General features: G+C 40.8%; 1 protein-coding gene across 3 annotated transcripts in view; it reads left to right on the forward strand.

Annotated features, from left to right (window-relative positions):
• Positions 1–15,551, forward strand: part of nAChRalpha6 (nicotinic acetylcholine receptor alpha6) — a 280,059-nt gene that overhangs the window by 172,031 nt on the left and 92,477 nt on the right. For all 3 annotated transcript variants that reach the window (XM_069115136.1, XM_069115135.1, XM_069115134.1), the window contains exons 7-8: positions 6,673–6,748; positions 10,775–10,969. In XM_069115136.1, the coding sequence (XP_068971237.1) occupies positions 6,673–6,748; positions 10,775–10,969 (271 nt within the window). The remainder of the gene's footprint in view (positions 1–6,672; positions 6,749–10,774; positions 10,970–15,551) is intronic.

Consider the following 15,551-nt stretch of genomic DNA (forward strand, 5'->3'; position numbering starts at 1 on the left):
TATCGGAGAAAAATCAACATTTTATAGCTGAACGTTTATCAAACGCGATTCATTATACGTTATATTAAATGTCCATCGATATTAATCAAACCCACGTGAGTGTGCACAGGAGCTTTATAAATAACACGACGATCCACTTAATAACTTTCACTCCCGTAGAAAGTCCAAAGAACAAGAGAAAAACAAACGTGCTACGAGCTAACCGACTTACTCGTGTGTGCGAAGCAAATTCATTCCGTTCGGATGCGCTCTTACATGCGTGCCTTGCGATCGAGTTAGCTGAAAAGGGAAAAATGAGAAGCGAAGCCGGTGACACACGCGATGATGAAACTAATAAAAAAGAAAGAGTCAAGGAAAAACGAGATAAAACACTCGAGACACGGCACTCGCGTAAGATTTACCAAGCCCGAGCATTTACCAACCTCCCTCGATAATACATTAAGCATCGTGTTCACCCCTTTAGACCTTAAGTGTTTATCGTGGAGAAGTTGGTAAAACGATAAAAGAAGATCGTTCGTTTTTTCTATATCGTTTAATCGTGCATCTTTCAGGCTCTTTATCTAAGACTATCGGATTACAACGTTTAATTAACCGATACGCTTGAAATAATTGCTTGTATCCGTTTCCAAACATCCGTATAGAGCACCATAAAGCGGATCGTTTACGGATAACCACGACAGTCGCATAGTTAATTATTTCATTCGTACGCGTTAATTAACACACGGAGTTATTGAATCGCGAGAAACGTGTTCCTCGACTGGTGTATAACGACTACCGAGTACAACGTTTCGTAGACGGATGATCTATTCGTAGAAGTGAAATAGTAAAGATATGGTTCTTCGAATATGTAGGATATGCGTAAATTGAAAGAAAGAACGGACGTCGTCGAAACGAACGATTTTCTTCATATGTGTGCATATCGGATGAAAGGCTCGCGGACTGCATGACAGAGAAAAATGAAGATTTTCTGTAAAAGTTGCTCTAACTAATTGTTTTTACTTTATATGTACGTATATTAGAACGTAGTGGCAGCGGTTTTTCGGTATTACACAGATCTATCAATCCGGTGAAACGTGACAGATTCAAAAGAAAACGATTAATTACCTCGTTGAAACATGTTTGGCCGCAGTGATAATTCATGATGTTTGTAAAGGATTAATTCATACGTCTATTAGGAAAAATAGATTCAGACTATCTTTTAGTTCCTGACTGAATTTTTTTCTTAAAACCTTGCTCCGAATCTGATGAAGTTGAAGAAAAAGAAATTTATTACGAACATTTACCAAATAGTAAAATGCCTCTACGCGTTCTTTACACATATAATAGAAGATTATGCGGTAACAAATTGATCGACCCGATTTTCACGCTACTCGAACTTCGTACAAACAAAACTTGTCGCTTTACGAAACGATTACCTTGAGATCTCCTCAAACGGTACGACGTAAATTTTACGTTTAGGTTATCGAATTAGCGCACGAGGCGTTTAATCCCTATAAACTTGCTCGACTGTGTGGAAGCACGGTTGCGAATCCGCGTGGTAGATTAATGATCCGCGAATTTTCAGTGTGTACGGACGTGGTGATCGAAGCTGCGCAAACAGAAACGATGCTGCGACGCTTCGAAACACGAGACTCACGTAAATGCAGAACGGAAACGCTCGTGTTCGCGACTGCCAAGAAATTTCGGTGGGAAAACAAACGGTCGTGGCACGCGCGCGTTTCTCGAGCTTTCGACCGGCTGCCATTGCGAACCCCGTGGAAAATGCAGTCCGGGCGCATTTCATCGATTACTATGTCGCATATTACGCGCCCGCCATCGCCTCCGCCTCCGCCTCCGCCCCCCTACCACTGCCAACCCGTACACAACCCGCCGCCTCCATCGTTCTCATCGACCAAACAAGTCTGTCGAATCTCGTAGAGAAAACAGAGAGAGGAAAGGAGAGTGTTCTTTTTCGACACAACAGACCCTGTATCACGCAACAACCCCGTAATTCTGGTTGGTTCACTAGCCCTTGGCTCTATAGCCTCCTATAACCATAGGCTAACCCCACACCCAAACCCATCGACCTCTCGAGTACATCACAAGAAATCAACATTCGAGCGATTAGTTATAAGTGTACAGCGCGTGTGTCGCATGCTCGGTGTGTATATGTATGTGTATATTTATGTGCATCTACGTTATGCGTGTATACATGTATACGTGTAAATACTCGGTCAATGTGTAATCAACGTGCGTTTGCGACACGTAGATGCATGCGTTCCATTCCCGACCAGCAACGATCCAGGTGATTCATACACCACTGCAGTCCCATTTATTATCGCGCGTCTAACCAAATGTATTTTTCTTTATTCGCGTACGTATACGCTAGAATCAAATTGCGTGCACATTTTAACCAACTTTCGCGCGAATGCGTCATGCTTAGAGCTGCGGGATTTATTACGTTGCTTTCATTACGAACCTCTGCTCTTGAAAAGTTCTTTCAGAGATATTTGGTTTCGTCGAAAGCTATTGCGAATACGATCGATAATGCGTAATATTCGTATCGCCGCCTACTGTTTGGACGAGACGAACTATCCTTGCATACACGAAGAACGATACAGGCGTAGATATCGAAACGTTTTATAATATATTCCCTGAGACATGTAACCCCATTCGAACGGCAATATCTGTATTATTCGTTAATGTGGATATTCGTGTTCTCCAGACGGTACGATATCGATATAAATGTTTTCGAGCGTTTCGCGAATGCTCGATTTGGCGAGACTTACCCGTCGAGTTAAGTCGATGAAACAGTATCCAGATGTTCGCAACCCTACGTGAATGGGGAATGTTCGCGCGTATATTTGTCGTCGGAGGCGCAGGCTGGTCGATCGCCCTCGTCGACGAGCTTTCGGTTATGCGAGCTGGTCGTTTCGACGATGCAAATGCTACCCGAGAGTACGCGTTATGCTCGTCTACATAAACGAGTGCGATCGTACTTGCCTGTCGAGCTCTTTCCATCCTCCCACGCAGCGACACGCACGATTTTATTCGCGGGATGAAATCTTTTGGCCGAAGAGTCCGGCGCTAATCGCGTTTCACGTTCGCACACGGCGTTGATCCTGGATCGGTGGCTCTATTCAATCAAGTTGATCACTCTGGGAATTTGGTAATTATCGTCGAACGCGATTACATTCGGGCGAGGTTAATTCTCAGTTGGCGATTGAATACATTAATCGGTGCTCTGGGATGAGAGCGTCGATTAAGTCGGAGAAATTATCGCGATTATCGACTCAATGAATATTTATCTGTATAGGTGAATCACGATGATTTCTCTTCTTCGTCTTTTTTTCTCGTCGTTCACGCATTCCGTTTCATCTATGGTAATCGATATCTCGTCTGATATGACGGACGTGTCGGGACAAAAACGATCAAGTCGAGTAACGTGAATCACGCTCGAGTCACCTGTCCACCGGTTCAGGATTAATCGTCAATCGTGCATGGACCGATAAATTCCAGGCAGACCCGAGTCCACGCTTTCTTGCCGGCTGATGGAAAATGGCAATTCGGAACGATGAGCGTATCGTTCTGAATGAAATGTATGGCGCCGCGACGTTTCCACGATCGTCTTTGAAACCGCTTGGGAAATCAAGATTTTGCACGAATTACGTTTAATTGTTCAAGCTTCGACCAGGATGTACGATTGAAACGAGAAAATTGCAAAATTAACGCGACGAAAGTTTATCAACTGCCGTACATTTTACTTTCGTCTAGGACGAAAGAAGGATCTGTAAGCAGAGATTTATCTATTATAGAATAATTCTTTTTTTACACAGAAATCTCATGAATTCATCATCCGATGTGGATACGAGACAAATTTTACCTTTCGTTTCGTTGGACCAGTCTTTTATCGTTCTTTTAATATGCAATTCAGTCGAAAATACGACTCGTGAAAATCATGTAGATTCCATTTCAAACGACAAATTACTTCAAATCGTAGATAAGTTTAAAATTTGTTTGCGCTCGAAGCAATAGTCTGCAATTTAAGAAATATGATATACGAGGTTCATACGTTATTTTACAATGCACATTACATACAACGTATTATAAACATGTATCATCGGTGTTGCAATACGTAACTCTACTAAAATATCAATGCACGTATGTGCAATTGCTATCCGACGATTAGTCTCGATACAGCAGCCAGAGTGCTAAGCCACAATCCCTCGGGTTTAAACGTTCGAATCGGGTCACCTCCGTGAAATATACGTCTCGCGATGAATTACGAGAGACCAACGTTCGGAGCCGTTCGGATTCGTTCTAATGCCCAACGAGCCTGTGCGCGATGCTATGCAAAACGCGATCCCGAAAATATCATCGAAAAAAGAAGAAATTCTGCTGGCTTGAAAAGGCGACATGATATATCGGGTGTTCCGAGTAACGGTAACCATGAGATTATACGTCGCAATTTGGCTGACTATGAAAATGTTCATAGACGAAATTAAGCACTTTCGCGTTCCTTATATTTACGTAGAAAATACCATTTTCCTAATTTTCTGATAATAATATTCGTTACGATTTATTGTCATCTTTTGGATAGTAAGAAATTTAATATTCTAGAGGTCGATTAATGCCTACCACTTGCACTTGAAAGAATTCGTTACGAACAAATGAACGATAAACTATTCGAAAAAGAATTGCAAAAGTTGTTAAGATATTGAAAGTTCATCGGGAAACATCCATATTCGAATTTAAAGATCCAAAACCGATAAAATATTAACTTTGTGAAAATAAGTAGTCGATGCATTGAAAAGCAAATTTGCGCTTAAGTTCATCACGATGCAGAATCTTTCCGTTCGTTCGTTCCGGTATAAAGTTTTCAAAATTTCAAACGCGGAACTCGGAGCAATTAATTCGAACGACTTTGAATCGTCGAGAGAAGCAGAGTTCGTTCTTTGCCAACTAAATCGAAGGTGGAACGCCTTTCGATGCGCATAATCGGCAGAAACGCTTAAATCGAGTCAGTGAAACTTCAATTTAATATCGGCGTCTCTTTGAGGAAAGTTAGTTAGGTTCGACCGTCGTTTTGTCTCTGATATCCTTGTGCGCGAGTTTATCGAGCGATTTATTCAGTTTCGTCGTTTATTTAATAAATAAAAAAAAAGAAAAAGAATCCCCGGAAATCCGTCCAATAAAACGTATCCTTTAACCGCTTACTCGAAATACGAGACAAACGGGGAACACTATGTCGAACCGGTTAAACGATCAAGATGCCGGATAATAGCAGGAAGCGTAGTTTAAGGGCAGACCCCGAGGATGGAAATGCCGGTCGTAAAAGTTAGAACACGCTGAACCGCATCTCGTTTGGCTCTCGATCAAAGAGCAACAGATAGACAGGAAGGAGGTAGCGCCGAGCTTAAAGGGAACCGAAGAAACGGTTTAAAAAGCATTCTACGATGGAACAAGTGTTCTTTGAGGGATTCCTACAGTATTCCGTCCGGTTGCTGCTCAAGTACTAGAGATAAGAAAAAATGCAAGAAACGCGTTGAAAAGGAGAAGGCAAAGGAACTTTAGGAAATAATATGTAACAGTGTGGGCCAATATTTTAATTTTGTCAACATGTTTCGTGGGTATACGCGAAGGCAAGATACGAATGTTGCTCGTTAAAATGCTACAACAAATATACGAAATATGAACGAAGCGATTCTTTGATTTTCTGTATCGTTCTCGCTTATCACGTCTATATAAGATTACTTCTTATTTATAACCATAGAAGCAAAAGATAGGTGAGAAAAATCGGGCCACCTCGTATAAGTAGAGTTACGTATTGTGCGACAGCTTCAAATTTTGGAAAGAACGATAAAGTTATCGGTAACTGACACAAACGGACAAGTTAAACATCGTAAGACGAATCGAAGTGAAAAATCAAAATAGCGTTTCAAACTTTGGAATGTCGGTAATATCTTTCTTTCGGAGAATATTTGGAAATTTCGCCAGCGACACGGTGAACAAGCACCGGCCGGTGAACTAGTATAGGTGAAGTAAAATAGTATATCAGTGTATGGTGGTTGATTGCGACGTCGATGAAGCAACGAAATACTCGTTCTAAAGGGAACGAGTGTTCAGAATGGGAACCGTAAAATCGAACCTGCGAGTGGCACAGAAGCTCCGAAGCGAGAAACGGGATGAAATATATCGAAAGTGCTTTGCTTTAATTTCATGTAAAAGACGCGTGAATAAACACGCTGAACGTCGAAGTTTCTCTTTGGGATAGACAAGTGGAGAATTAGATTCGGTATAAAAGCGGATTAAGCGGTTCTTGAAACGTCGCGAGTCGCTCGACGTTAGACAGCGGCAGAAGGCGTTTCTCTCATCGTCGACGAGAATCCCAGGCTTAGTCTGTCGATCGCCACGGATTTATCCTCTCCTTTATATACCAGATACGCACACGAAATGTCCTTCGCAACACGCCATCATCCTCTGAGCCTTCTCCTTGCACGATTTATCGAATACCGACACTGCCGCGCCACGTTGATCTGTGTGCATAGCTGCGAAAGTAGTCGTAGTCGTACCGTAGAAACGAAGAGTGACGTAAAGCTGTCGCACGTGCATGCGTGCCCGCTTCGTGTGACCTAGCGAAATGCCACGACCATAAACGTACGCCCGTGTTAATCGAAACTTTGTCGTTGCTAGGTCGACCTCGTGCTCAGCTCGGAGAAGGGCGGCGACCTGTCCGACTTTATCACGAATGGAGAATGGTACCTGATCGGTAAGTACTTTGAATACGCGATTCTCTAATTAAATTAAATTAAATTAAATTAAACAAGTATCCCTGCGTAATTAAATTATTTGACACGTTCTAATATTATTATTAAATATGACCGTTATAATTTCCTTGGAAATTCGACATGTACAACGTTCTTATACTATAAGAATTTTTATATATCTATAGCGCCTTACATTTTTGCCCAGCCAAACTATAGTAGCATACTTTGTGGATATAAATACGAAAAGAAATATTATATGAACTTTAACACTGTAATTCAGCATCGTAGTTAAGTGGAAATTCATTACCGACTCCTTCGTATTTCCTATTTTGGTTACGTTTATGTCTACATCCATAGAATACACCGATAAAGTTTGGAAAATGCTGGAAAAACCCTGTGGGAGGTATAAGGAGAAAGTATATATTTAAGATTTAAGTATTAACGCAATTTTCATCGTTCTTTTTAAAACTTGAACTCATTTCCTTGCAATCTTCCTCGCCACAACAAAACACCTGCAAATAGCGTTCCTTAATAATGTTTCAACAGGGAAGCCAATTTTCAGGTTCCCACGGTAAAATGCATTTTTCGCCGGACTTGGTCTTCTCGCGCGATATTCGTGTCACCGGCGCGTAAAGGAATGTTGATGAAAATCGTTAGGGTGGCCACTTTCGTGTTTACACGCTGCCAAGGATGTTGCCACGCGGCAAAGACGTCTCGCGAGTTCCTGTCTCGCGTATCCCATAAACTTTCGAATCGATGTAGCGATCGAACGAGCATCTAATCGCTTTACGAGTCTTCGATTTCGCGCTACCATGCTCGACTCGCTTGCTCTTCGCCGCTTGACGATATTCCTCCTTCGCTCCGAGGACGGTGATCGCCATGAACTTCCGTTATCTTTTTCGTTATCTTCTCGAGGCTACTTTGACGGTGTTATTCGAATTTCGTTCACGTACGACGATTTTGTCGATGCCAGCGCGAGCTTCGCGTATGAAAACGCGAGGCCAAGAATGTGAAATGCGACCGATGAATAATGGAGAGTGGCGGAGAGAATCTTAGCGGATGCGACTGGGCGAAATTGCATTAATAAATTTAGCTTTCCTCGCGATTCAGCGACACAAACTCGGTTCGAGAGCCTGCAACCCGAATACTTTCCTCTTTTACGGTTGCTGGCTTATACAGAGAATTTTCAGCGGTGGTATTTGCCTCGAGGAACACGCTAAGGTGATTCGTTGAGAGTCGGGGTAGTTTTGGGGATGGGGGTTTATTGTTGAACGTGTACAACGTAGGGCGACCTGATATGCATAGGTGTCGAGGCGCATAAGACTACGTGCATAATATTCTACCTGGTGGCATACAAATGCTAGCGCAAACCAAAAGGGGGCGATCCTGCATGGACGAATAACCCGAAACGATGCTTTGGGAATTTTGAAAACGTTATGCCACATTTTTCACTTACTGCTCCGCGTAGAATTAGCGCAACTTTTCTGACGCTTGCTGCAAGTTGTAGCAAATAAGTTCATCCGAATTCCATTAAGAAACGAGCTCCGCTCGCTCGTAAAAATCTAGTTCAACCCGATACCAATTCCACACGCCAACGAAGGGCACTCGACTTTCGGCCGAAAACTTTTTTCTTAAGAATTCCTCGTTCGCTCGCTTCGCTCATGTGTGAGATTGGTATCGGGATTGGACTAGATTTTTACGAGCAAGTGTTTCTTTGCTATACAAAAATAAATAAATCCTGTAGATTTACAAATCAGTTTTTGTTAATAATTTTTTAAAAAATAACGCACGACGGCTAGAACCTTCCGAAGTTTACCCAGAAGTGTCCGTATATCATACGAGGTCCTGACCATTTGTCAAGATCAAAGCAATTGGTACTGGATCCCCTTTCGTCAACATTTGCCAAACGAGATTGCAATTCTAACGTATGAAACAATTTATCCTAAAGGTTAATTCCTTTTTTTTTTTTTTAATCCCCAAACTCGAGTACAAAAAGGCACAGAACAATAGAAAGAAACATTATGTTAAACATTATGCGTTATGTTATTCATTTTAAAAAAGCACGAAGAGGAAAGAAATGGCTACTATATATTTCGAATAAAACTGCGAACAATAAAAGTCACCCGTGTCTCGTACAGAGACACGCGGTCATCGAGGTCATTAAAATTACATATTTCCACAATAAGGCAGTCACAGATGTAACTTTTATAATGTTTGCAATTAGGGCAAACGCATCGCGTGGGAAATTAACGTCATCCGAATGCAAATGTCTGGCAAAAGAATTCCTACGGCGCGGCAACTAGCGAACAAGCCACCAGTTAGAATTTTCTTACCGATTGAAAGTAATCAAGGTAATTAAAAACCACGATTCCCTTAGCGCGACCGTAAACTATCGACTTCCTCGCGCTGCAGAATTTTTAAGTGCACTTTTTCCATTGTTTTATTTTTCACGATATCGGTGTATCCTTATCAGCTGTATTACGTCGATTGACGTTAAAATTTGTCATGAAACGACGAGAAATTATTCGTCGAAAGAGTAAGACGGGATACACAGACGCTAGATCGGTGTATATGAAATTAGTTTCTTTGAAATTTAAATTTGACTGGCTATTACTTACCAACCATTAAATTTTTTCCAGACACCAATTATCGACCACATTGCAGAAGAAATTTGCCATAAATTGCGTGTATTTGCGTGCGTATTACAAAATTTGTAATAAAAATATGAAAACCTCGTTATGGGCATCACGAATAATCAAAATATTTGCGCTGTCACGATTAGGCATTAATGGGACGAAACGTTGGAGGCGATCGACGAAGGGAGAGGGTCGCGTTTATAACGACAGCGTACGATTTCAAACGGACGTAGCCAGCTAATAAAAGCAGTTAAACGGAAATCACGAGGTACCCTGCTCGTGTTTCCGCGGTTACTTCTACTATGACTAAGCTTGGCTACCTCGACGATGCATGCTGCGCCCCGTAATTTGGAATTAGTCTGAGAGTTCGTGTCATGCTCGCGATGTACGTTGCTCGCGAAATTAGCGAACCGTGTAAGCAGTGGCAGAGCCAGTTTGATCAAAATTACAGGTTGGAAGCTACTAACGGTATTCGCCGATTTCTATTTTCCGCTTGAAGATGAGCTGTATCATTGCGGTGTTCATAAACGTATATTTGGTATTTTATTCGAGCCAAACGATTGTTTATCGATTTAACAGCAGGTTTGCGTCGAATATACAAATAAAGATCACGAGTTATAGGATATAGCGAAACCTGTGAGTAGAAAGATTTTGAGCCGAAAATTTTAACAATTTCTCGACAGCACACTTTCGGTTTTGCGGGAATAATTGAATCTTGTCGAGCGAATGAAGAGTGTTTTAGAAAGGTTTTTGATGGACGTGCCTGAATTTCTTTTAAGAGCGTCTGCGTCGAGGGAAAGAAGCAGGAAAATAGGAAAAGAGGAAAGATAAAGAGATAAGTGGCTAGAAAGGATTAATCGATCAGAGTCAGAGTTCAGAATCAGAAGTCTAAAGCTAGCCAAGTTGAAAATAGAGGATAGGGAGAAGAGGAAAAGGAGCAGAGAAAGCGGATGAAAGATGAAGAACGAGAGAAAGGAGCTTGTGTTATAAACACGAAGTTACTGCAGATATCGATCTTGATAACGTACGTGTCTCGATAAAAATCAAATATAATCGTCCTAGAAGCGATTCGCGGAAAATTTATATCGACTTCCTATGCTTCTGCGAGGCTAAGGAATCCCACGTCTCCATTTAAGGAAACATTTAACGCGATCATCGTATTCGGGACACAAACGGCTACTTAAACTCGTATCGGAACTTGCGCCGTGCCAAATTACACTGTCGCGTGGAACAATAACCAAACTCACTTTCGCACACGGTCAAAAGCAATTAAGCTTTACAACAATGCCGGCAGCAATGATTTGAATTTCTGCGTTGTCGAAACGAGTATTACTCCTCTTGGTATCGACGAGTATCAGTTTCGTAACATGGTTCGATGCGCTTTCGTTGCAGGAATGCCGGGCAAGAAGAACACGATAACGTACCAATGCTGTCCGGAGCCTTACGTCGACGTCACCTTCACCATACAGATTCGCAGAAGGACTCTGTACTATTTTTTCAACCTGATCGTGCCGTGCGTGCTGATATCGAGCATGGCCCTCTTGGGCTTCACCCTGCCGCCAGATTCCGGGGAGAAACTCACCTTAGGTAACGTAACTCGTAGCATGCCTTGCCTGCCAGTATTACACCAGCCAGACAATATACACCTTGTTCTTTTTCGTTTCTATTCTTCCGTTCGTTCTTTATACTGTCTCTTTTTCTACCTGTCTATCTCTCTTTGTATATGTATGTATGTACACATACACTTGGAGTCTTGCGACTGTTTGATTGATTTAGTCGGATTATGTTTCTACGATATATACCACGTTGACCACATATCGCCACTGAACGCTGACTATCCCGCGTTTCTTTCGTTTCGGACGACGAAAAAAGGAAGCGAGACGCGGCGCGGACGAGCGATGCACCTGACGTCGTTCATTCTGAATTCTTCCTGTCGTATAACAGCGACATAAAGTGCAAGCGAGAATCGATGTTTTACATTTGCACGTTGTGGAGCAAAGAGGTAGGCGCTAGTAGAACACGATCGAAACTGGAAGAACCATGGATATGTCAAGTATAAAGTTGCAAAATCTTGCTGCTACGTTATCCCTAGGAAATCGCAACGACGTCGCATCGTTCGTTTGCGCCGGGTTAAAGATCGAGATCTATCACCGATCTTCGATCTCGCAGACAGCCGGACGACATTGCGAATACAACACGTCGGACGACATTTTCGACGTTTTACGGTTCCTCTGGTTATAACGTAGAACTCGCATTTTCCACGATTCCTCCTTATCTAAAATCGACGAAAGTGACGTTCAGGTTATAGGGAAACTTGGAAAGTTTCGCTCGCGAACTTGCAGATCGCGCGACGAAGCTGAAACGTGACGAGACTTTTTAATCTCGAAGAGGGAAATCGTTCTTAATATTGAAACATTTGGATCTTTGCTTTCTCCCGATTCGATGGAAGATCTGAATCGGACACTCGAATTCGCGCTTACTTTCCGTAACATCTGCTTCGTTTCATCAATCTCTGTTCCGATGCAACCGCTCTGGTATCGAGCTTCTTCGATCTTCCACCCCGTTTGATTAACGTTTCGATTTAATTGCTTTTGTTTGCAGAGTGAACGAAAATTACGACGGCTTCTTGCCGATTATGGATGAATATTACTTCGTATTATAGGGTAGTTACGGTGTAGTAGTTTATAATGGTCGTTCAGGTTTCAAATTTACTCTTGTAGATTTATTCTAGGATACCTCGTGCATTAAATGCAACTCGAACATCAAATTTAAGGGAAATTTAATGGGATGCTATAGTCTTAAATATGCCGATAAATTCGATCAAAGTATTCATCGAAATCGATCGAATATTTCACGTATATTGCCGTCATAATTGTTTATTTATTCGCTGGTTTATTTTTAATAAATGCCTACTAACGAGGGAAATTGCAGAACCTGGAAATTCAAAAAGTTCAATACTTTCGATGCCTTGATCTTTTTCTTTTAATTCTCTACACTGTTGTAGTTTTAAAAAAAAAGACACGCAACTCCTTCTCAAGTTTCTTTTTTCGATATTTCTCATTATTTTCCAGATAATTCAAGGAAAAAGAAAATTCTACATGTTTTCCAAGATATGATTTCGCTCTCTAAATTCGCATTGTAGTATCGATGAAAAGTACGTTCACGTTATGTATGATTTACTTGTACACAAAGTTTTCTTTTGTACGACAAATACTAAATATATAAGGGTGTAGCGTATTGCAACTAGAATTTGTCAAATTTGCATCGCAAATTTGTATTCCGTATATTCAGTTTCCGGGGTACGAAATTTAATGTTTAATTTCCACGAACCGAATTACACGTGTAATTTGATGCATATTTTCTCATTTACAAGGATCTGGTACGCTTTTAATACGTTCATTATACTGGTTACATTTAGGAAAAAGAGGAATGGGAAATTCAAAAAATTTGACGATACTTTAAATCGACGATTGATAACGTGTCTGTGTTTTATAATGGTTTCAAAATCAATAATGCAGTAATTCTCGGTAATTAATGCAAATGAAAACGTACAGTTAACACCAATATATACATATTACCGAATTCTATGCAGTAATTTGTTAGAGAAGTATCGTTATATTTCTGATTATGAAGTCGACAAGAATAAAACACAGAATAAGTAAAAAGAATTACTAATTTGTGTACAAATTATTAAAAAGCTAATCACTGTTTAAAAAATCATAATTTTTAAATTGCGAATTCGGTCGTTCTCGTAGTTCCAACCTTTTCCAAAAAATTTCCAACCTTTTGTAAAATTCTAACGCAGTTGCAAGTTTAGCTCATTTAGCTCTTCTTTAATGATATAACGTCGAAGATAAATATGGAAGAAAAGCTGAAACACGTACAACAATGGATATGCAGCAAATATTTTTTACAGTTGCTGACAACAAATTTTTCACTGGATTGATAACTTGCTAATTGTTTTTCCTGCTAATTCTATTCCCGCGAAAGTGTTCTACAAACAACGGTGTTTCGTATTCTTTCGACGTCAGTGACAGAGATAGGTTCCCTCGTAAAATGGCAATATCTATGAAGGGACCGTGTTCCGTCGGTATTTTCGTTTGCCATACGGTTGCCATACGGTTGCCAGTCGAGCATGTTCCCGTCGGGAACGTCACCTGATCTCAATTTTGGATACGGTGCATCTCGCGAATTACAGCGGGGAAAATCTGCACAATACTCCGTGCATTATGCACGCGTCTACGCTGAAGTTCGCCACGGTCTATCTATGCTTGATGAGGCTGCAACTGTTGACTTTGAAATACGTCTTCTGGGATGGTCGGCTGGCTCTGTGGTCGCAGACTTATAGTTAACTATTAGGTAACCCAGAAATAAATTACAGTTTTCCGGCACGAAGTTCTATCAACTGTGTCGAGAAACGAATTTCTTTAACCCTATTTCCTAACGAATCTTTATTTCTTATAGAATCTTCGTTGAAAATGGATAATCAGGTTTGAGATTTGCTATCGTGGATAAAACTATCGTTCGGTGTCATTTTCCTTAGAATTCACGCTACCTCTTTATAGACGCCATTCGTGCGTTCTCGTGTAAGAAACAAGAAATTGCCTGAAAACGTTGAGAAGTGTAGTGTCTGTAAAAGGAAGCTACAAATGTTCTTTGCACCTGTGCATCCGCGTAAGCATAAAAGAATATGAAGGAAAGCTGCAGTTGAAAATATTATGTCTTTCTTTATTATCATAGTTTCACTTGAGTAGTTCATTCAAGGAACCATTCAAACAGTACGGTACGTTCTAGATAATACGATAATGTGCTTAGTGACTGTGAAACAGATTGAAGTGGAAAATATCGTAGAATAAAAGTTATCACGGGGAAGCAACAATTAACGTTTGTTAATTAAAAATAATGAAAAAAAAACTGAAACAATCTTCGTGCGAAGTTGATTTCCTTTCCAAACTCGCTAATAAAGGTACTTTCATCGAGTCGTCCCGATGCTTCGTTTAATGCATAAATCACTCGATACAATGGCGATACGCGTGATAAACTTTCGACCTGTCGTGTTAGTTTGTTGAAACACGTCGAGCATCGAAGTGGTCTAACAAGAATAATCGTCACATTTTATCGTTCACCTTTCCGATAGAACGCGTAATTGAGAGGTCGAACGACGTCTGCCAGTGCATCCAGTGAAAATAAAAAACGATCCGTTAGAAATATTGATTTCAAACAACCGTTTCATAACTATATGCACCAAATAAAATTCTACGCTCGTTTCACCTGCACGTTGTGCTCGTTTTTCCCAGCCGTCGAATTAATTCTTAATTCTTTAATATTGACGCGCAACAACTTTCGGTGCCCCTGCCTTTTCGAATGGAACGAGACGCTTTTTACGTGAAATAATCCGATGCTTGTGATTCCAATATTTAGATTTATGGCGAGAGACGTTGCGTATGGACTTCGACGCGTTTTCTTGTTTATTGTACTTTACACGCGAGTCTTACTGCGATCTGCCAAATGATCGATAGTAACGTACGATAAATTGTCAAATTGTCAGTGAGATCGTTAAAAGTAGTTTGAAGAAGAAGAAAGTGTTCGAGTTTCGAGTACGCGAGCCTTCGTATCGATTTATGGAATGAAAAGAACATGTATACAGGATGGTTGGTAACTGGTGGTACAAGCGGAAAGGGGATGATTCTACGCGAAAAAAGAAGTCGGAAATATAGAATAAAAATTTTTCGTTTGAGGCTTCGTTTTCGAGAAAATCGACTTTGAATTTTCGCTCGGTACGCGTGCACTTTATCGCGTCTCGTTATAACGGATCTCACTGTAGATCGTTGCCTCGATGGAAAAATTAAAAAAAAACAAAAAAAAATTTTATTCTATATTTTCGACTTCTTTTTTCGCGTAGAATCACCCCCTTTTCCGTTTGTACCACCAGTTACCAACCACCCTGTATATATCATGTGGAAGCATACAAAGAGGGCTTTGAAAGTTTTAATATAAAATATTAATGTACTTACGAGAAAAGGCATCCTTGTGCGATAAAACAGGATACGGAAACGATAAAGGGATCGAGATTACGCTGTTAAATAGACGATTCTCTTTTTCGAAATGCGTAACGCTTATAAACTGTAAAAAAACTGTGAGTTGCATATGCTACAAACATCCTAAACAC

Source organism: Bombus flavifrons, chromosome 6, assembly GCF_040668555.2.
Source record: "Bombus flavifrons isolate JBK064 chromosome 6, iyBomFlav1_principal, whole genome shotgun sequence".
Classification (NCBI taxonomy): Eukaryota; Metazoa; Arthropoda; class Insecta; order Hymenoptera; family Apidae; genus Bombus; species Bombus flavifrons.